This window comes from Sus scrofa, chromosome 6, assembly GCF_000003025.6.
Source record: "Sus scrofa isolate TJ Tabasco breed Duroc chromosome 6, Sscrofa11.1, whole genome shotgun sequence".
NCBI classification, from domain to species: Eukaryota; Metazoa; Chordata; class Mammalia; order Artiodactyla; family Suidae; genus Sus; species Sus scrofa.
Window position 1 is genome coordinate 62,893,855 of NC_010448.4, and position 21,418 is coordinate 62,915,272.

A 21,418-nucleotide genomic window follows, 5' to 3' on the forward strand; every position below is an offset into this window, starting at 1 on the left:
GCCCAAATAGAGAAACAAGTTGATCAGCGCTCAGAAAATGTGTCCCTCCCAGTTGGTAGCCCTTTAAAACCGGTTTTATTAACAAAATGTTCTTATATTTTGAAACATAAAAATGTTTTAAGCATAATGGCAGTATACGAGCCAGAGAGAAACAAGAAAAGCCCCAGGAGTTCCCGTCGTGGCTCAGTGGCTAATGCAATCCGACTAGGAACCATGAGGTTGCGGGTTCTATCCCTGGCCTTGCTCAGTGGGTTAAGGATGCGGTATTACCGTGAGCTGTGGTGTAGGTCACAGACGCGGCTCGGATCCCACGTTGCTGTGGCTCTGGCGTAGGCCGGCGGCTATAGCTCCGATTCGACCCCTAGCCTGGGAATCTCCATTTGCCGCGGGAACGGCCCAAGAAATGGCAAAAAGACAAAAAAAAAAAAAAAAAAAAAAAAGCCCCAGGTCTCCTGTGCATTTCCAACTGGGAAAGGCAGGCCGGAATTTCAACCTGGGCGGTCGCATTCCAGGGTGCAATCCGGTGTTTGATAGATGGGCGCGGGGGCACCCGAGAGCAAGGCTGCCAGGAAGGGTGGGCTGGGAGATCTGAGACCTCAACACCGTAACGACTCCGGAGGACCTCCACCCACCAGTCCCGCTGCACGCCCGCCTGAGGCTCCCATTGGCGGGAAGCCGGCGAGCGGATGCTCCCATTGGCCCGCAGTCGGGACAGCCCCCTTGGCCGAAGGGCATGCGCCAGGAAGCTCCCATTGGTCAAGGCTCCAGGAACGAAGGTTTCCATTGGCGCCGCTCGGCCTTCTGGGAGCTGTATTTGCAGCGTCGCCCGCGCAGCCGCCATTGTCCCCGGGCAGCGATTCCCCAAATCCTTGTTGGGGGGTGGCTCTTGGGTTCGGAGTCGCCAAGGGTTCCTGTCCTCACCTGTCTGCCCAGGATGGACCCCGAGGAGGAAGCAGCGGCGTTGGCGATGGCTACGGGTCCCCCGGAGGAACGGCTTCAGGTAGGCCGTAACAATAATAGTAACAATAACAACGACGGCAGCGGGCCCGGGCAGGGCGTCTACCACAGATAATGACCCTTTAGCCCTCGCAGCGCACGGAGCGGGGTCGGGCGTTAGAGCCCCAACCCCTGGATATACTGGGAGACGGAAGCCCCGGTTGGGGCGCTCGGACCAACCTAGCTGGTTAAGAAGGGCGTCGGGCTTCGAACCCGGGCCTTCCAGTCCTCGAGTGCGCATGCTTCCCGGGCCTCTGGCCTTCCGGTTCCAGGATGCGACTTTGGGTGGTTCCTGAGGACCAGGCTCGCCCCCTCGACACCCTTCCCCCGGTCCCGAAGGCCGACCGCTCTGCGGAAGGGTAATAGAAACTGGCGTAGAGATGCTCCCGCGGGCGGAGTCCACCGACCCCCAAACAGAGCCCCGCTGCCCGAAGCCCCCAGCCTGTGGCCGGGACGCAGTCTCCGGGGGTGAGGACAGGGGATCACACACCGCGTTTGTGGGGCAGGAGCGATACAGGGCTCCTGCAGGGCTGGCGGGGACTGCAGTTCTCGGCAGCCTGTTCGGAAGGCCATCTGGGAAGGCGCCTGATTCGAAGCTCCAGCGTTTCTGGACAAAGTGTCCGCTGCCTGTGTTCTCCGCATAGTGCTTTCTCCACGTGGCAGGAGCCTAAAGAAAGTCGTAATTCCTGAAGCGCCTGGACTTTTTTTTTATTGTTGTCCATGGGGATTTGCATTTATTTCAGATTTGGTATGCGGATGTGCACGTGTTGAGAGATGTGTTGTTGCAGATTGATGAGACAGGCAACCGGGCCTTAGTTTACTTTGCTGTGGCTGGGAGTCGGGGGCAGGGAGTGAGCCATGTCACAGAACACCAGAGCTGGACAGCAGTTAAAGCAGTAAGAACAGAATGTGTTCGGGAACTGTCGCAATAGGGGAAAAGAGACTTCAGTATAGAACTGCGCTTAATTCCAAATACAAGAAAAAGTGGGGATTTACAGGAGGTTGGGGGGTAATTCTTGCTGAACTGAACTGAAACAGGATTCTTGCTTAAGCAGGCCAAGTGATGGGATGTTACCTGGAGTATTTTGAGGGATGAGGACTTTGAGAAGATGTCAAGAAGGGAGTTCCTGTCGTAGTGCAGTGGTTAACGAATTTGACAAGGAGCCATGAGGTTACGGGTTCGATCCCTGGCCTTGCTCAATGGGTTACGGATCCGGCATTGCCATGAGCTGTGGTGTAGGTCCAAGACATGGCTCAGATCCAGAGTTCAGCTGTGGCTCTGGTGTAGGCCGGTGGCTGCAGCTCCGATTAGACCCCTAGCCTGGGAACCTCCATGTGCCGAGGGAGCGGCCCTAGAAAAGGCAAAAAGACAAAAAAAAAAAAAAAGAGAGAAAAGAAAGAAAGATATCAAGAGGGATTGGATATGAAGGGTAGGATTCTGGCTATAACCTATGGGACAGGATTTTTGGTAGGGATGCAAAAATGGACACAGGGGAGTTCCCTTCATGGCTCAGTGATTAACGAACCAGACCAGGATCCATGAGGATGTGGATTCAATCCCTGGCTTCTTTCAATGATTAAGGGTCAGGTGTTGCCGTGACCTGTGTTGTAAGTTGCAGATGAGGCTCCGATCCTGCGTTGCTGTGGCTGTGGTGTAGGCCGGCATTGGTAGCTCTGATTAGACCCCTGGCCTGGGAACCTTCATATGCTGCAGGGGCGGCCCTAAAAAAAGCAAAAAAAAAAAAGACACAGGATATTGTTTTGTGGTGCAACAGGTTGGGGATCTGGTGTTGTCACTGAGTGGCTTGGGTGGCTGCTGTGGCAGCCGCTCTGTCCCTGGGCTGGAAACTCTCTTGTGCTGTAGGCATAGCCAGAGGAAAAAAAAAATGGATGCAAAAGCCCAAAGCTCAGGGCTTAGTTTAGAAGATGATTCAGATGAGCTAAACTAAAGTTTGGTCAAGGAGAAAATCTTTGTCAGTGGTGAGAACCTTAATAGGGTGTCTGTTATCTGTTGCTGTGTAGTAGCCTAAAACAGTAGTAAGAGTTCCCTGCTGTTGTGGCTCAACAGTAACGAACCCAACTAGTATCCATGAGGATACGGGTTCAGTCCCTAGCCTTGCTCAGTGGGTTAAGGATCCAGCGTTGCTGTGAGCTGTGGTGTAGTTCCCAGACAAGGCTTAGATCCTGCATTGCTGTGGCTGTAGTGTAGGCCAGCAGCTGCAGCTCCATCCAATTTGACCCCTAGTCTGGGAACTTCCATATGCCTTATTTATGTGTGGCCTTAAAATACAAATAAATAAATAGATAAATATGATTGCAGTTTTTGATAATAGGACTTTTGAAATGACTTAGCTGGTGGTTCTGACCCCAACTCCTTACAGTCAAGATGTCAGCCTGGACTGCTCATCTGAGACTTGACTGGGGCTGGAGCTTCCACCTCCAAGATGGCTCATTTATGTGATAGTTGGCAGGTAGCCTCTGTTCCTCTCCTATGGGCTTCTCCGTGGAGCTGCCTGGATGTCCTCAACATGGCACCTAGCTTCCCACAAATGAGTGATCCAGGATAGAGCTAGATGGAAGCCACAAGTGACCTGGGGTCAGGATTCCACACTCTGCAGTATCCTATCGGTTACACAAATCAAACCTGCTCAGTTTAGGAGGGGACTGCAGAAGGGCTGGGATCCCTGGGGGTCGTCTTGGAGGCCCGCTTATCACAGGAGGCAGAGAGCTGCAGAGCCACTCTTCCTGTCAAGGCTGCAGGGGAGAATCTGTTTCCGCCTTTTCCAGCTATCAGACTGTAGACCTTACGTTTCTTGGTTCATGGCCCTTTGTCTTTTTTTTTTTTTTTTTTTTTTTTTTTCAGGGCCGCACCCAAAGCATAAGGAGGTTCCCAGGGTAGGGATCCAATCTGAGCTACCTGCCTACACCACAGCCACAGCAACGCAGGATCTGAGCCACATCTGCAACCTACACCACAGCTCACATCTGTGACCTACGCCACAGCTCACGGCAATGCCGGATCCTTAACCCACTGAGCGAGGCCAGGGATCCAACCCACAATCTCATGGTTCCTAGTTGGATTCATTTCTGCTGCGCCACAATGGGAACTCCAGCCCTTTGTCTATTTTCAAAGCCAGCAGCATAGGCTTTTGCTTTAGTGGCCACATTGTCTTCTGCCTTCTGTAATTAAATCTCCCAGTGCCTTCCCTTTAGAAGGACACTTGTGATTGCATTTAGGGGCCATCTGGATAATCCAGAATAATTCCTTTATCTTTAAATTCCTTAATCACATCCACAGAGTCCCTTTGCCTGTGTATGGTAACATTCCAGATTCCAAGTACTCGAACTCAGGCATCTTTGGGGGCCCTTTTTCGGCCAACTATAGCCACACTTAAAGGGGTCCTCCCATATCTAAAGGTGAGAAGGGCCCCTTCTGGTGTTTAAGCAGGAATGGCATGAGCTTGAGAGAAAACATTCAGGTATCTGGAGGTGAGGGTAAGAGAGACACTGAGAGTAGGGTGACCAGGTGCCAGCTGATGCCAGGGTGGTCTGGTCAGCTGTGGGAGAGTATCTGGAGGAAAGGGGCCTGACAGTGCCCATCCTTCCAGGCCCCAGCAGTGCAGAGTGAGAGGAGGGCTACAAGGGTCTAAGGTAGGGCATCAGGGAGGGTCACAAGAGGCAAGGAGTGGTGTCCTGCTGGCATTCCAGGAGGAGACAAGAAGGCCTCATGTGATGCCACCGAGAGTTCTTGTGGCCTAAGACAGGCCAGAACCCAGTGGACCTGGCGGCTGGGCTGTCACTGGCAACAGAGTAGGTGATGGTGGGTGGGGGCAGGGAGCACAGGGGGCATGTTATCAAGGTTGGGGACCCTCTGAGTGGGAGGTGACTATATGGGGACAGGAGCAGAGATCTCCAATTCCAACCAAAGGGTTCTACAGATCTGCTGCACAGTTTTTGTCAGAGCCACATGCTACCTGTACTATAATTTCTTGAATATTTTATTTTTTTGTCTTTTTGCTATTTCTTGGGCCGCTCCCACGGCATATGGAGGTTCCCAGGCTAGGGGTCGAATCGGAGCTGTAGCTGCCAGCCTACACCAGAGCCACAGCAATGCGGGATCCGAGCCACGTCTGCAACCTACACCACAGCTCATGGCAACGCCGGATCGTTACCCACTGAGCAAGGGCAGGGACCGAACCCGCAACCTCATGGTTCCTAGTTGGATTGGTTAACCACTGCGCCACGACGGGAACTCCTCTTGAATATTTTAAAATCGTGTTTTCCTTAAAAGAAAATACCATTTTATTTTATTTTATTTATTTTATTTTGCTTTTTATGGCCACACCCTGGCATATGGAAGTTCCCAGGCTAGGGGTTGAATAGGAGCTACAGCTGCCGGCCTGCGCCACAGCCACAGCAACACGGAATCCAAACCTCATCTTCGACCCACACCACAGCTCACGGCAATGCCGGTTCCCTGACCCACTGAGCAAGGCCAGGGATTGAACCCACATCTTCATGGATACTAGTCAGATTCGTTTCCACTGTGCCACACAGAAACTCCAAAAATACCATTTTAAAATGGAAGTATTTGGTATGTAATTTTGACTTGCATTCCCCTGGTGGTGAATGTTGAGCATCTTTTCCGTGCTTATTAGCTATTTGTATATTTTCTTTTATATCTTCTTAAAGTTAGACCCTTTGCCCATTTAAATTTGATTATCTTTATCATTGAGTTTTACCAGGTCTTCATATCTAGATACTTACAAGTCACTTATCAGGTGTGATTTGCAGTTATTTCCCATCACGTGGGTGTCCTTTCACTTTTTTGATAATGTCTTTAGGAACACAAAAGTCTTTAATTTGGGAGTTCCCGTCGTGGCTCAGTGGTTAACCAATCCGACTAGGAACCATGAGGTTGCAGGTTCGATCCCTGGCCTCTCTCAGTGGGTTAAGGATCTGGCGTTGCTGTGAGCTGTGGTGTAGGTTGCAGACGCGGCTCGGATCCCGCGTTGCTGTGGCTGTGGCATAAGGCTGGCGGCTACAGCTCTGATTGGACCCCTAGCCTGGGAATCTCCATATGCTGCGTGTGCGGTCCTAGAAAAAGACAAAAAAAAAAAAAAAGTCTTTAATTTTAGTGAAGTTCAGTTTATTTTTTATTTCATCACTTGTCCTATTGCTATTAGGTCTCAAAATCCTTTGCCAAATACAAGATTTCAAAGATTTATCCATGCGTTTTCTTCTAAGAGTTGTAATAGTTTTTACATTTATATCGTTGATCCATTTTGAGTTTTTACATATGGTGTGAGGTAGAACAACTTTATTCTTTTGCATGTGGCTCTCCAGTTGTCCTATAGGAAGTATTTTATAGCCGCTTAATCCCTCTTATAGTCCCCAAGGAGTGATCCTTTGCAGACAAGGAAACAAGGAGGCAGAAGTGGCTACCAGCGCTGTGCCTCTTGAGGTGATGACAGAGCCAAGGCTCTGACCCAGCTTTCGATCATGGCCATGGCCAACCCACAGGAGTATTTCATTTGCGGGAAACTTTTTAAATGCATTGCATCAACTTTAAAAAATTTGAAGTTTTCACCTTAAAATGTGGTCTCATTTTCAGCTTCTTGCTACAGATTGGAAATTCTGAGCATGTGGGGCCTGTCTTTCCCCCACAGTCAGTTGGTCTGAGTGCCAGCTGCCCCCTCAGACCGGGCACATATTACCCATCACTTCCTGCATCATCACCTCGCAGGTTAAATGCCCATGTCAGCTCTTAAATGGGCCACTTCAATCACTTATGCGTCTGCTCAGTCCCTGAAGGCCAGTGAGTTTCCGACTCCAGTTGCACACCCTCCTTTTCAGGGAGGGTAAGAAGCCTGCTGTGAAGCCAAGGGTTTCTTAGTGCGTCAGCTGTTGCTGCCTGACAGACTGTCCCAAGATGAAGTAACCATTTCTTTAGCCCACACATGTGCAAGTCAGCAGTAGAGACTGGTCTCTGTCAGCACCTTCCCTGCCAGAGGTCAGCTGTAGGTCCCGAGGGTGGCTTTGATGTTGCCTGGATGCTTTCTTAGGACCTCACCATACAACCCACCCTCACACATAGCAGCCCAGTAGGTGCCCAGTGAGACCTGACTTGCCTTGCTCGGCACGTGCTCTCTCAGGACGCTGGCCTGCTTGTCTTCACCGTCCCCGCTCCTCCTCCGCTTCCAGAGAGCACGGATGGGAACAGTCCAGCCAATTGAGTGTGTGTGATGTTTCAGGAGCCGGTGACTTTCCGGGACGTGGCCGTGGACTTCACCCAGGAGGAGTGGGGGCGGCTGGGCCCTGCCCAGAGGATCCTGTACCGAGACGTGATGCTGGAGACCTTTGGGCACCTGCTGTCCGTGGGTGAGGCCCGCTTCCCAAGCTGGTGCTCTGAGGCCTGCAGTGACTTACCCTTTGTGGGTTGTGGGTGGTAGGCCCCTGGTAAGAGGGCTGGACCTGGGCTGGGGCTCAGAGACCTTGCGTTCCCATTCCCTCTGGGATGAGCTGGTAGGAGGGTGTCTGCCCTTTTCTGTCCCAAAGCGAAACTTCTGTTGTGCTGTGTCCTGTGCCCTGACGATCAGGAGTCTAGGGTCGGAGCCTGGGCTGCTGCTTTTTGTGCAGAGCAGACCCACCCCCCACTGCCTCTTTCATCTTTCTCTGTTTCCAGGGCCTGAGCTTCCCAAACCCGACGTCATCTCCCAGCTGGAGCAAGGGGCTGAGCTGTGGGTGGCTGAGAGAGGAATTGCCCAGGGCTGCTGTCCAGGTGAGAACCCACCAGAGGGGACCCCCTTCAGGAGTAGGCGTGCTGCGTGGAAGGGCTTGTGTCGGAGTCCCTGAGAAAGGATGCGGGGGCCAAGTCCAGAGGGAGCCAGGGGCCAGCCTCAGAGCCCTCCCCAGGGGAGTGGCCTGGACATGCTCCGTGCCCACGGCAGTGAGTTGTGACAGTATGTGAGAAGTGTTGGCTACCAGGGAAGCGCTCTCTGGGCTCTGGGCCCAGGGTTTTTATAGGGGGCTGGTCACACAGGCACACCCGCCCCCCCGGCTCCTGGCACAGACCAAACTCGTATGAAAAGCAGGTGTGGTCAGAAACCATATTGTTGGCACCAGCAGTGAACCTCTCTCTCTGACCAGTTAGGTTGGTGGCAGCCCTCCCAAAATCCGAGGTCCCAAACCCAGCCCAAGGCCAGCCCTGAAAGCTGGCCCTCTTAGCTGGCGGCCTCAGGCTGACCGGGTAGTTCTTTCTGCAAGGCATCTGGTCCCTGACCTCCGTCCCTGCCTGGCATGCTCCCCGACTCCCCTCCAGCGGTCCGGATCCCACTGCTTCCAGCACCTTCTCACTGCCCTTCCACAGGGTCGTTGCCCATGTGTGAGCTTGCCCTTCATCTTCCCTGTGTCTTTCTCGCACATCCACGTTGTGTAAACCTGTTCCCCACACGCTCTGTTCTCTCAGGCACAGGATCGTATTCAGCCATAAACACCGAACACTGGGCTAGAGCAGCTCAGGAAAGAGCAGCGTTTTTCTCACGGAGCAGCACTGCTGCGGAACTGAGGCTGCCTGGGCGGGTGGTTCTGACTCTCAGGCCTTTCCAGGGGGGGTGCGGGGGGGGGGGTGGCCACAGCCTCTGTGCTCGGGGAAGGGATGTGAGAAGAAAGGCGCCAATCTCATGTCCCCTTTCATCAGAACTCCGCATGTCACGCATCGAGGTCTCAGCCGCTAGGAGGCTGGGAACAGGGTCTGTAGTGTTGTCGCTGGCTGGCCTCTCCCTGGAGCTGGTGTGCGGGTACCCTGACCACATTCTGAAGGAAGGGGGCTGTGGCCACGGGACAGAGAACATCAGTATGTGCAGCTCAGCCTCCCACCTGCAAGCATCTGGCACCATCTGCAGGAATCACCTCATTTGCTCTGAGGCTTAGAGCCTGTCGGGCAGCTTCTAGCCCCAAGGGCTGGCTTTTGTTCCCCCAGGCCCTGAGCTAACTCCCCTCGGGCCAGCCCTTTTCTGTCTCCGGTCCCAAGCATGCCGTTGCCATAAAATTCATCCATTTAAAATGTACTCTGCCGGAAGTCCCCCCGCAGCACAGCAGGTTAAGGATCCGGCGTTGTCACTACAGTGAGAAGGTTTTGGTTTTGAGTATGTTCGCAGATTGTGCACTCATCACACTACCTAGTTAGTTCCCAGCATTTCAGCTCCCGGAGGCCACCTGCCGGCAGTACTGTGGTGTGTGTCTACCCACCCGTACTGCTGGCAACCCAGATGGTGGTTTTTCTCTCAGCAGCCAGTCCTCACCTCCAGACTCTAGCCGAGGGTCCCAGCGACTCGGCCCCTTCCGACAGCATCTCCCTGGAGACCCCACGGCTTGAGGCCTCAGCCCCATAGGCTGCCCCCCTTCCGACGCCAGTCACACGCCAGGGCCTCCCATGCTTTTGGCTGACCGGCTGTAGGTTGGGCGCTCCCACAGCCCCTCCCCAGGTTCACTAACTTGCCGTGACTGCTCAGGGAACCACTCCTTGCATTTACTGCTTTTGATTAGTGCTGACATAAAGGAGACACATGAGCAAGCAGCGGTCACAAGGGAGAGGCTGAAGCTTCCTGTCCCGAAGCTACCCAGGGCCTCCCAAGAGTCACCTCCTTAGCATGAGGGCATATGGTCGAGGGGGATGTACTGCAGTTAACAAAAGGTGGTACTCATCCCTCTCACCTTAGGGAGCCTCATCCCCAGCCTATAAGGCTGGCCAGTAGCTATTTGAGGCGTTGGGGGCCAATGTGCCGTCTCTGTGTGTCCTATCACTGCTCGAACACGTTAGCACAAAGACAACAGCTTAAAACAGCATACGTTTATTACTCCCAGTTGGATCAGACCTGACGGTTTATCGGCTCCAGACCTCACACGGCCAGAGGCGGGGTGTCTGCAGGCTAGACCCCGGGGTGGCAGGCGTACTGGGAGACTCGGGGAAGAATTCGCATCCAGGCTCAGTCAGGTTGTGGCAGAGTCCGGTTCCAGGTGGTGGCACAGAGGTTTCCGTTTCCTTGCAGACCATCAGCCAAGAGCTGTGACCTGCCAAGGCACCCACGTTCCCCTCTCATGTCCGCTGCCCAGCCATCCTCTCCCTTCTGCCTCTTCTGCTTTCAGAGGCTGGGGCTTGCTTTGGGCCCACCCCGGAAGCCACATCAGCTCTCTCTTTTGAGGCTTAAGGTCGGCTGATGAGAGAACTTCATGTCACCTACAAAATCCCATCACAGCAGAACCTGGATGACGAAACAGCCGGGGACAGCTCTAGAATTCTGCTGGTCTCTCTCCTGTTTTTTTCCTCACGGCCCTGAAAACCGTTGGTAGTTTGGCAGTAGCTGGTCCGCTCCTGATCTAGGCCTTCCTGGCCCATGGCAGGTGCTTAAGAAATCTTGGTGGAATCCGCGGAGTGAGGTTGTGTTTGCAGAAGGGGCCCTGGAGCTGACGTGAGGGCAGAAGTGGGAGCCGGGGCGAGTCATTAGGACACAGGCCGCGGGTGGGTCCCCCGCTCCCAGCTTTTTCCTCCAGCCCCTCGCAGCTCTTGGCTTTCTTTCAGGCTGGGAGCCTGGGCCCGAAGGTGGAGCGCCGGCCGGGGGCCTGGGCCTCCCTGCGGAGAAGCGGCGGGAAGGCTTCCTGCGGGAGGCGGCCTGTCCCGCCGCCGCCGCCGCCCCGGGGGAAGACGGGGCCTGTGAGGGCCGGGCAGCCGTGCCCGAGAAGGACCAGGGTGGTTGGAGGCGGTCGGACTTCGGCCTCAAGGAAACACCGGTTCGGGGCGGCAGTTGCGAGAGCCTCAGGCGTGCGGAGAGCAGCGGCCTGGGCTCGAGCCCCAGTCCGCTGCCGGAGGTTTCCAGGACCGAGCATCTGTGCGCTCGCGGCCTGCGGGCTCCCGACGCCGAGCCACACCCCGCCAGCGCTGGGGAGCAGACCTCGGCCGGGCCTCCCGGGGCTGGGCGGGCCACGCCAGTGGGGGCCCGGGCTCCAGACAAGCCCTACAAGTGCGCCGACTGCGGGAAGGCCTTCAACCACAACGCGCACCTCACGGTGCACAAGCGGATCCACACGGGCGAGCGGCCGTACACGTGCAAGGAGTGCGGCAAGGCCTTCAGCCAGAACTCGTCCCTTGTGCAGCACGAGCGCATCCACACGGGCGACAAGCCCTACAAGTGCCCCGAGTGCGGCAAGTCCTTCTGCCACAGCACGCACCTCACGGTGCACCTGCGCATCCACACCGGCGAGAAGCCCTACGAGTGCCAGGACTGCGGCCGCGCCTTCAACCAGAACTCGTCACTGGGCCGCCACCGGCGCACGCACACGGGCGAGCGGCCGTACGCCTGCAGCGTGTGCGGCAAGGCCTTCTCGCGCACCACCTGCCTCTTCCTGCACCTGCGGACACACACGGCCGAGCGGCCCTATGAGTGCAACCGTTGCGGGAAGGGCTTCCGGCACAGCTCCTCGCTGGCCCAGCACCAGCGCAAGCACGTGGGTGAGGGGCCCCTCGAGGGCCTTCCCAGGCTGGTGTTCGAGGCGCCGGCACTGGCGCAGCCCACGTGGCCCGAGCCCGCGGCACCCGGGAAGAGGGCCCCGCGCAGCGACAGGCCCTTCAAGTGCGGCCAGTGCAGCAAGTGCTTCGCTCAGAGCTCGCACCTCATCCGGCACCAGATCACGCACACCAGAGAGGAGCCGCGGGGCCGGGGCCAGGGCCGGCCGCGCCTGCAGGCCGGCCCGAGCCCGCCCCTCAGCCGGCAGCAGCTCCCGGGCCCCAGGGCCGGGCCGAAGGCAGGACAGCCGGTGAGCAGGGCCCTCGCCCTGTTCGACATCAGCAAAATCGCGCAGGAGAAAAGCCCTGTGCATGTGATTGGGGTGGAAGAGCCTTCGGTGGGCACGTCCGTGCTGCTTGACATCGGGGAGTCCACCTAGGGAGGAAGTTCTGCGGGTGACTTTTGAACCATGGGCGCAGAGATGTGGTAAGTCCGTGTAGGGAGTTTACAGAGCGGGAACCAGGGCTCAGAATCCCTGGCGTTTCCTCAGGAAGCGATGCTTCCAAACACCCGAGCTCAGGGCGGTCTCCCGTCTCCAGCCCAGTGTCCCCAACCACAGATATTTTGCATTCTTTCCTTTTGCTCTAAAATGAATTCATAGGTGATGTAACCTACACACAGGTCAGAAAATCCAGGTATGTCCCCCTTTCTGTAGAGGAAGATTAAAACGAGTAATCTACAGTAGGGTGACGCGGGCTGAGTGGATGCAGTGTCTCTCCCTGTGATTTCTTTGGGCCGGGACCTGGGACCCTGGCCTGTGGCTTTGCCATCTGGTACCCAGGCTGTAGGGCTGGCCATCGACATATTACAGGAGGGATTGCTGTGTGGGTGTAATTTTCCAAAGTGATAACTAGTTCTTGAAAAGCATTTGAACAAAAACAAAATGCCATTGCCTTTCTGAAAGGTTTTCTGTAGCATCCTAAATGTGCGGGGATTAACGTGTGTTTGTGTGTGAAGGCAGCCCAGGGTTTCAGTTCATACTTTGCCAACAGCTCGTTCCACACATCCATACCTGGTGCCTGGGAGCCAGTTCTGCACGTCAGAGTTATTAGAAAATGTGTGGCAGCTGCACTCTTGCCCAAATGAAGTGACAAAGAACCCCCCTTTGTGAAATTCCATAGCGTATTGGGAAGGCGTCACAGCTCCTGCTGAAAACCGTTGCCTGTTTCTCAGCTGCTGCTGAAAACCATTGTGTTGCCTGTGATGGAGCTTTTCAGTCGGGGTGGTTTTGTTCCCCATGAGACATTTGGTGATGTCTGCACACATTTTGCTTGGCTGTCACAACTGGTAGAAGGGAGCTGTGCCACTGGCACCCCATGGGAAAGGCTAAGGATGCTGCTCAAGGGTCTAGAGAGCCCCAGACAGCCCCTCAGCAGAGAATCCTCTAGCCTCGAGGTGGAGAAGCCGACCTTCCCCAAACTCTCTAAATTGAGTGAGCAGGACTCTCCTCACAACCTAGACATTGGATTTGTTTGTTTGTTGGCTGCCCCCACAGCATATAGAAATTCCGGGTTAGCGACCAAATCCAAGCCACAGCTGCAGCAGCGCCAGATCCTTCACCCACTGCGCTGCAGCAGGAACTCCTATACGTTTGATTTTTAACAAATGATACCATTGGCACAGGTACAACGTGTTTTTAGTGACTTCTTTTCACCGATTTGCAGCATTCATAGTTGGTCTGAAGGAAGGAGGAGAAGCCACTTATTTTTCGGAGTAATGTAAATTTTAGCATTTTATTTTGGACATTGCACCTACAACATGGATAATATGTTTTCACTCGCACCCCTACCCCTACCTGCCACGGGGGTGTTTCACATCAGCCCCAGAAATCATGTTGTTTCATCTGTTTTTCTGAACATCTCTGAAAAAATAAAGGCTTTTTAAATTTTTATATAATCATGTTGTTCTGTGGGGACAAAAACTATTTTATTAATCATACTGAGCCATCATTTGTTGATGTTTTTTGCATTGATAGAGCAAAAGCCACAGTGGGTAAAAAAACTGCCAGGGCCTGAGTGGGATTCAAGGACGTGGCCCAAGGTTGTTGCTTGTTTTCTTCCTCCCCCGGCAACACAGTAAAGGAAAAAATGCTGGCTTCACTTAAGAATGTCTGTGATGGGGAGTTCCCGGTGGCGCAGTGGTTAATGAATCCGACTAGGAACCATGAGGTTGCGGGTTCAATCCCTGCCCTTGCTCAGTGGGTTAACGATCCGGCGTTGCTGTGAGCTGGGGTGTAGGTTGCAGACATGGCTCGGATCCCGCGTTGCTGTGGCTCTGGTGTAGGCTGCCAGCTATAGCTCCTACTGGACCCCTAGCCTGGGAACCTCCATATGCCGCGGGAGCAGCCCAAGAAATAGCAAAAAAAAAAGACAAAAAAAAAATGTCTGTGATGGGAGTTCCCATTGTGGTACCAGAGGATCAGTGGCATCTCTGCAGCGCCAGGGTGCAGGTTCAATCCCTGGCCCGGCCCAGTGGGTCAAGAGATCCAGCATCGCCACGGTTGTGGCATGGGTCCCACCCGTGGCTCAGATCCTGTCCCTGGGCTGGGAACTCCATATGCCGCAGAGCAGCCAAAAAAGGAAAAAAAAAAAAAGACTGTCTGATCAAGCAGGAAAAATGATAATTTTATTAAATCTCAACTAAAACTATGTTATCCTATCTAAACAAATAACAGTAATTCTTCTATATCATCAAATAGCTAATGTTCAGATATTGCTGGTTGCCTCATAAATTGTTTTGTTTTCTCTTTGTTCTAATCATGATCTAAACAAAATTCACACAGTCATTTGGTTGATATTTGATATTTTTCTAGGTCTCTTTTAATCTGTAGGTCTCCCTTTTCTTTTTCCTTTCTTTTTTTCTTTTTTTAGTCTTTCATATGTTGGGGAAAACAAACAACAGGATAGCCTATGTTTGGTCCCATCCTGAGCCTGCCCGTCGGACCCCGGCCTGGTGGAATGACTCCTGATTCGGCGGCGGCGCCCGCCTGTGCCAAGGGGCCTCGTGAGAGCTGGGGCTCCGGCTCGGCTCTCAGAGTCCATCGGTCTCCAGCACAGCTCCCTGTCTCGCGCAGGGTCTCTGCCCCAAGACCCTCAGACAGCCCTGCTCTCAGCTGCGCTGCCGAGGAGAGCCAGCCTGCGGGGAGCTGGTTCATCTCTGCCCCATCTGGGCGACGCCGGGCAGTTGGGCGAGGCCCTTCTTCCGTTCGCCGCTGGAGGCGCCGCCTAGGCCATCGTCTCCTTTCTGCCGGTTTTCCTTCTGAGGAAGGCAGAGCCTCTGACCTGGGCCTGGGCTGTTCTTGGCGTGAGGCCGTGAGGTTTGAGGTGCGATCCTCAGTGTCCCAGCACAGAGGGTGCAGCCACCCAGGGCCGAGGCCTGCCTGCTTCCAAGCGAGCGCAAAAGGCCGGGAGGACTGTCCCCACGCGAGCCGCCCGTCCTGCCGAGACTCGCCGGCGGCTGCCCTCATCCGCAGCGCGCGTGCCTGTGTCTGCGGTGCCACCGCAGACACCTCCTCAGGCAGCTCCATCCCTGCCGTCAGCGCGGGGAAGCGATCGTGGCGCAGCGCAGCGTGTAGACGACCATCCTCGCAGTCCCGGCAGAAGGACCGTTGGCCTGGCAGCGCATGGAGCTTCCTAGAAGCCGCATCACCCTGGAAGGTCCAGCAGCCGCAGTTCGGAGAGTCGCGTCCGAATGATGGAGCATCAGCACTGCCACCGCCGGGACGCCCCGGCTGCGAGGCAGCACCCTCGTTGGGACCCCTGGGGTCCGTGTCTGTTCTTCGGACGCTGTGAGTGTCAGAGCCACCGGCGTTCCCGTGGGCGCAGAGCGGCGGGCCTCCGGGATGCCTCGGGTTCGTTTCCCTCACCCAGCTCTCCCCTGGGCTCCTCCACAGACTTCCCTCGTCAGCTCTTACTGGCACAGCAGTTCGCCCTGCACGCTTTGCCCACACCGTCTTCCATTTGGTTCTTCGCAGATGACCCAGTCACATGGCTGGGCAAGGGGTGTTTCCAGACAGACGGTGCCTCCCAGGTCTGGGAAGGGGTGCGTTGTGTTCATGAGCTAAATCGCAGAACATCCCAGCGTGGCGCAGCTGGTGGTGGAGGCTGACCCTGGAGTCCGCGCCCAGCTGACAGTGGCTCCGAGAAGCTGGGCTTTGTTTGAAGGTGGTGTCTGATGCCACTTCCAGGCTTGCTCTGTTCCCACCCAGCAGCCTGGTTAATCAGGAGGTGAGCTGCTGGAACTCAGAAGGTGGCAGACGAGTGTCTCGAAGCACCCTCTTCTCCAGGCAGGATTCAGGCTTTTATTCAGGAAGGAGGGGTGCGTGATGGGTTACTGCAAACTCGGTGACTGCCGGCGTGAGCCAGCAAACGGGCCAGGTCATGGGGATTGCGACCCAGGGAGACTGCAGCCACGGGGACCACTGCGACACCCACGGTTGACAGAGCAAGACCGCTGAGGGCCGCATGCCCCCCACCCGATAGAATTCCGCCCCCACAGTCTTGTGGGGAAAGGGGGTGGCGGTCGTTCTGGCTCCTTCCTGCTGAACAGGGCTCCGAGGGAGGGATTGCGGAATGGAGTGGATAGGCCTGGGGCCGGTTAGCCTTTAACGTTTTAATGAGTAATACAGTCTCCTTCCCTACCTACAGCTGCGTGAACCTTCTGCAGTGAACTTTCAAGGCCCCTTTCCGACCTGGAGAACTTTCAAGGTCTCCAGGTCGGAAAGGATGGGAGGTCCCCTCAGCTGATAGGCAGACCTCTTGGAAGCAAGCTCATGATCAGGGGTCAGAACAGTGCCCAGTTTTGACATCATTAGCAGTGGTTAGATGCTTGGGGACATGCAGAGTCCCCGCCGGCAGACACCTGGAATGGCCCACCGTTCCGCGTTTCAAAGGGGCTTCCTTTAAGCCTGCCTCTGGGAGCCACTCGGACCCGGACCCGGAGCAGGGCAACCAGCCAGGCCTCATCCCAAGTGAAGTTAGTCTTCGGACACATTTTAACAAGGTGCCTCTTTAACACATGATTCGTTTTCGCTGTCTTTGCAGTTGGTGGGGGACTCCACGGTGAATGGAGCTTCCAGTTGGCGGGGCTTTAGACACCTGTTGAGTTTTACTCAGGACAGAGGCGGGCCTGTTACCACTTTGAAGGGAGTTCGATAGTCCACACCAGGGCATAATTTCCTTAGGGAGGACTTTAACCACTTTGGGGGCTTTTCTGTCTGAGCGGGATGTGCCTCCACCCGTCCTGAGAAAGTATCGAGTATCCACCACCCCTGGCAGGTATCTGAAATTTCCTGCGGCTCCAGGCACTCAAGTAAAGCCTGTTTGCCATCCTCAGCAGGGCAGGTTTCTTCATTGGGCCCCCATCTGTGCAGGGCTGCAGTCTTCAGGTTACTTTTAGCTTAAGTCACCGACTCTGTGGGACGCGCTGGATGTCCTTTGTGGGTTCGGCCCCACTGTGTACTTCTGAACCCATCGTGAGGCATCGTCTGGCCTGTGATGGGCTCTATTGCGAATGTGCTGCAGTGCACGGTCCATGAGGGCCTCTGGGATCAAAGCAGGTGCCTGCACACTGCCTTTCCAGCTAGTTGAGGTGTGGGCAAGTGTGAGCCCCTCTCTCCTTTTCTGAATACACAGGTGGTATTTCACCAAGTCACTCTGGGAGAAGTGACCCTGTCACAGCTTGATAATCCCCTTCTTTTGCTGCTTTGCCACTTGGTCAGCTGTCCGGTTGCCTTTTATTACGTGAGTTTCACCCTTTGGTGGCCTGGGCAATGCATTACGGCTACTCGTGAGGGCTTATGGACTGCTGCTTTTTGTCTTTTTAGGGCCATGTCTGCGGCGCGTGGAGCTTCCCAGGCTAGGGGTCAAATCGGAGCTGTGTGAGCCGCCAGCCTACACCACAGCCACAGCAACACCAGACCTGAGCCATGCCTTCTACTCACGGCAAGCCGGATCCTTAACCCACTGAGTGAGGCCAGGCATCAGACCTGCGTCCTCATGGAAACTAGTCGGATTTGTTTCTGCTGAACTGCAGTTGCCTGTTTTGTCTCTCAGGCAAAGGACCCCACTGACCTTGGAAAGGACAAAACCCAGCTACATGACTTCACACGTGGCCTTTGCTGGTAGACCTCATATCCACAAGTGTCCACATGGTGCAGGATTCCGGAGGTGTTTTGTAGACACTTGTTCTACGAAGGGCTTGCTATGAGCAAATCGTCCACATACTGGAGTAAGAGTCCTTCATTCAGTGTGAAGTTTCTGAGGTCCCCGGCCAGCATTTCCCCAAACAAGGAAGGGACAGTCCTTGAGGCAGGACTGTCCAACAGTACTGTTGGACCACCTGTGTTTCTGGGTCCTGCCATTCGAAAGCAAACCGCTGCTGTGCTGCTTCTGCAATAGGGATACAGAAAATAGGGGTGCAGAGAAACATCTTTTGAGTCCAGAACTGAGCACCAGCTGTGTTCTCCCAGAATAGTTAGGTACCTCATGCTGCAAATCTTGGACTGTCTTGTTAATAGCCCTCACGTCTTGGACAAGGTCTGCTGAGTTTGACTTTTTGATCAGGAGAGTAGGGGTGTTGCACAGAGACCTGCAAGGTTTATAATCAGTCCTATTTTCAAAATTGTTTCAAGAATTGGCTGCATTCCGGGAGTTCCCGTTGTGGCGCAGTGGTTAACGAATCCGACTGGGAACCATGAGGTTGCGGGTTCGATCCCTGCCCTTGCTCAGTGGGTTAACCATCCGGCGTTGCCGTGAGCTGTGGTGTAGGTCGCAGACGGGGCTTGGATCCCGCGTTGCTGTGGCTCTGGCGTAGGCCGGTGGCTACAGCTCCGATTGGACCCCTAGCCTGGGAACATCCCATATGCCGCGGGAGCAGCCCAAGAAATGGCAAAAAGACAAAAAAAAAAAAAAAGAATTGGCTGCATTCCCTTTTGGGCCTTTTGCCTCAGAGGATATCATTTAGATTAGATGTCCCAACTTTCCTTGTAGGTGGAATTTTCAGTGACCGGGTGACTTTGGCCCTGCCTTTTCATTGACCTGGGGAGAGGGAGAGCTCTGTCTTTTTCTGGGGCATCCATGGCGCCGTCTGTTGGCTTAAAGCCTCTCAGGTTGTCCTGGTGAAAAAGTTAATTTTGTGCCGTCCAGACCTGTACAAGTTTTCCATTTCTCGTTTTGGATTTCAGGTCGCATTTTCTAGGCAAAAAAAAATTTTTTTTTCTGTCCTCACCCACGGAAGTTCCCAGGCCAGGGATGGAACCAGAGCCACAGCAATAACAATGATGCTGGATCCTTAACCCACTGAGCCCCAAGGGAACTCCCTAGGCATAATATTACTGATTTCTTCACAGACACTTTGAAACCAAGTCAGATAAACTCCTCAGGGGAAATTACTATAAACTAGAGAAAATATATTTTGTTTGGGTTTTTTGGGGCAGGGAGGCGTTATTTGTTTGTTTGCTATTTTAGGGTCATACCCATGGCATCTGGAGGTTCCCAGGCCAGGGGTCGCATCGGAGCTGTAGCCACCAGCCTACACCACAGCCACAGGAACACTAGATCCAAGCGGCCTCTACAATATACACCACAGCTCATGGCAATGCCGGATCCTTAATCCACTGAATGAGGCCAGGGATCGAACCTGCACCCTCATGGATACTAGTTGGGTTCATTAACCACTGAGCCACGAAGGGAACTCCCGTTGCTGATTTTTTGGCTGCAGTTGCAGCATATGGAAGTTCACCAGCCAGGGAGCAAACCCATGCCACTGCTGGATCCCTAACCTGCTGTACCATAGGAGAACTCTGGAAAAGACCCTGGTTTTATCAGTTTATAAAAATAAACCTTTATAGCAAAACCTAAACATTTATTTGAAATTTAATTCCTCATACTTCCACCATCCAGGGAAGATTTTATTTCTTCTTGTAATTTTTTTCCTTGAAATACAGGTGTGTATATCTACAGTGAACACTAAATTTTAGACACACACCAAAAATATTTATGTGTAGTTATTTCGTGTCTAGAAAAGCAGAGTCCCATCTAGTTCTCTTGTAACATACACTTCTTACTATATATATAATTTTTTGTCTCACTATATTTTGAACATTTTGCTCCAAAAAATGGATTTCATGTAGCTTATTAAACTAAACGACCTTTCAGGAGAATTGCAGCATTGTGGTCTCCAGCATCTTACCAGCCTTTGACTTTTTTCCAAAAGGAGAAGTGTTCCATACACACTTCTGGGGGACTGTGAATTGATGCAGCCTCTGTAGAGTACTTTGTTTCTTGCCGTCTAAATTACAAACCGGGGGAAGTTCCTGTCGTGGCTCACTGGAAATGAATCTGACGAGCATCCATGAGGACACAGGTTCGATCCCTGGCCTCGCTCAGTGGGTTCAGGATCCGGCATTGCCGTGAGCTGTGGTGTAGGTCACAGACTCGGATTACATACTGGGTTGCTGTGACTATGGTGTAGGCCGGCAGCTGCAGCTCCGATTAGACCCTGAGCCTGGGAACCTCCATATGCCGCGGGTGTGGCCCTAAAAAAAAAAAAAAGAAAAAGAAAGACCAAAAGATAAAAATAAATTACAAACCAGCCAGCCCTTTGTCTCAGCAAGCCAGTTGCTGGTTATGAATTCTCTGTGTCCAGACTGTTGGTGGCTTTTACTGTGGTACTGATTTCAAAGGTAAAACCTGGGGAACAACCTCAGTGTCCACCACAGGGAGCTCACAAAGTGCTTTTCGGTGGCGCGAAGAACTACACAGACGTCGCAGTGGGGACAGTTTCGGGAACCCCTGGGGGAAAGCACCCAGGATACACCGCTAAGTGAAAGAGCATAGGACGCTCTGCATGTATCTGAAGGGTCTGCAAGGTAACTGGACGTGCCAGTTGTCTGTGGGGATGAGAAAAGGAAGGGGAATGATGAGGAATAATTTTCACTCTATCTTTTGATATTTTTGGAATTTTGAAATATGTAAAAGTATTACCAGTTTAAAAAATAAATTTAAATAAAGCAAAACTTTAATTCTTTCAAATTAAGCTAAATTTGATGACGTTTCATGGTTCACCATCTCCCACTCCCCACTTAAATGTCCGTGTGTGTGTGTTGAGTTAACAAGGCCAGTTGAGGTAAGATTAAGATATCCTGGACTCCGTGAAGGTTCCTGCAAGCTAGTTGTAGCACATACACTTTTAAGTTATTAAACTCCCCGTATCAGCCAACCTAAATTATGAAAACCGACACTCAGATTGTGGCCAACCGCCAAGGCCCGGATTCCTTCCTTCTTTCTCTTGTCTCTTCTTTAGCCACACGTGCACCGTGCAGAAGTTCCCTGGCTAGGGATGGAACCTGCACCATGGCAGAAACCCAAGCCATAGTAGTGACAACACCAGCTCCTTAACCCACTGGGTGGGAGCCTCTGGTTTGCAGCCAGGTGCCGTCAGGAGTGCAGGTGACAACCTGGACTTGTGACTGGCATCTGAAGTGGGGTTTGGGGCAGGTTTGTAGGACTGAACCCTCAACCTGTGGAATCGGATCCTACTGTCTCCAGGTGGGCAGTGTCAGAGAATTGACTGTTGCTTTGGAGAAAAGCAGCCCAACCCCTTTTGTCCCACCCCTCCCTTGCCACATGAAGTTGGTTGAGGAATCCCAAAGAAGGTAAATAAATTAGTCTGAATTTGTACAGATGGAAGAAATTTTTAGGTACTGAGATACAGGGAAGTCATTCTGGCTTATGTACGATTTAACTTGAACTTTGTGCTAACTGGAACAGCTTGTCTTAAGGCCTGTCTGTCACACATTCACTATACATCTGCTTTAACCATTAAAAATCAAAATGGGGAGTTTCCGTTGTGGTTCAGTG

General features: G+C 53.4%; 1 protein-coding gene across 1 annotated transcript; it reads left to right on the top strand.

Annotated features, from left to right (window-relative positions):
- ZNF8 (zinc finger protein 8) lies at positions 763–20,594 on the top strand. The gene is made up of 5 exons (XM_005664944.3): positions 763–1,000; positions 7,251–7,377; positions 7,682–7,777; positions 10,577–11,984; positions 14,429–20,594. Exons 1-4 carry the CDS (start codon positions 935–937, stop codon positions 11,935–11,937), a joined length of 1,650 nt encoding a protein of 549 aa, XP_005665001.1. The 5' UTR covers positions 763–934; the 3' UTR covers positions 11,938–11,984; positions 14,429–20,594.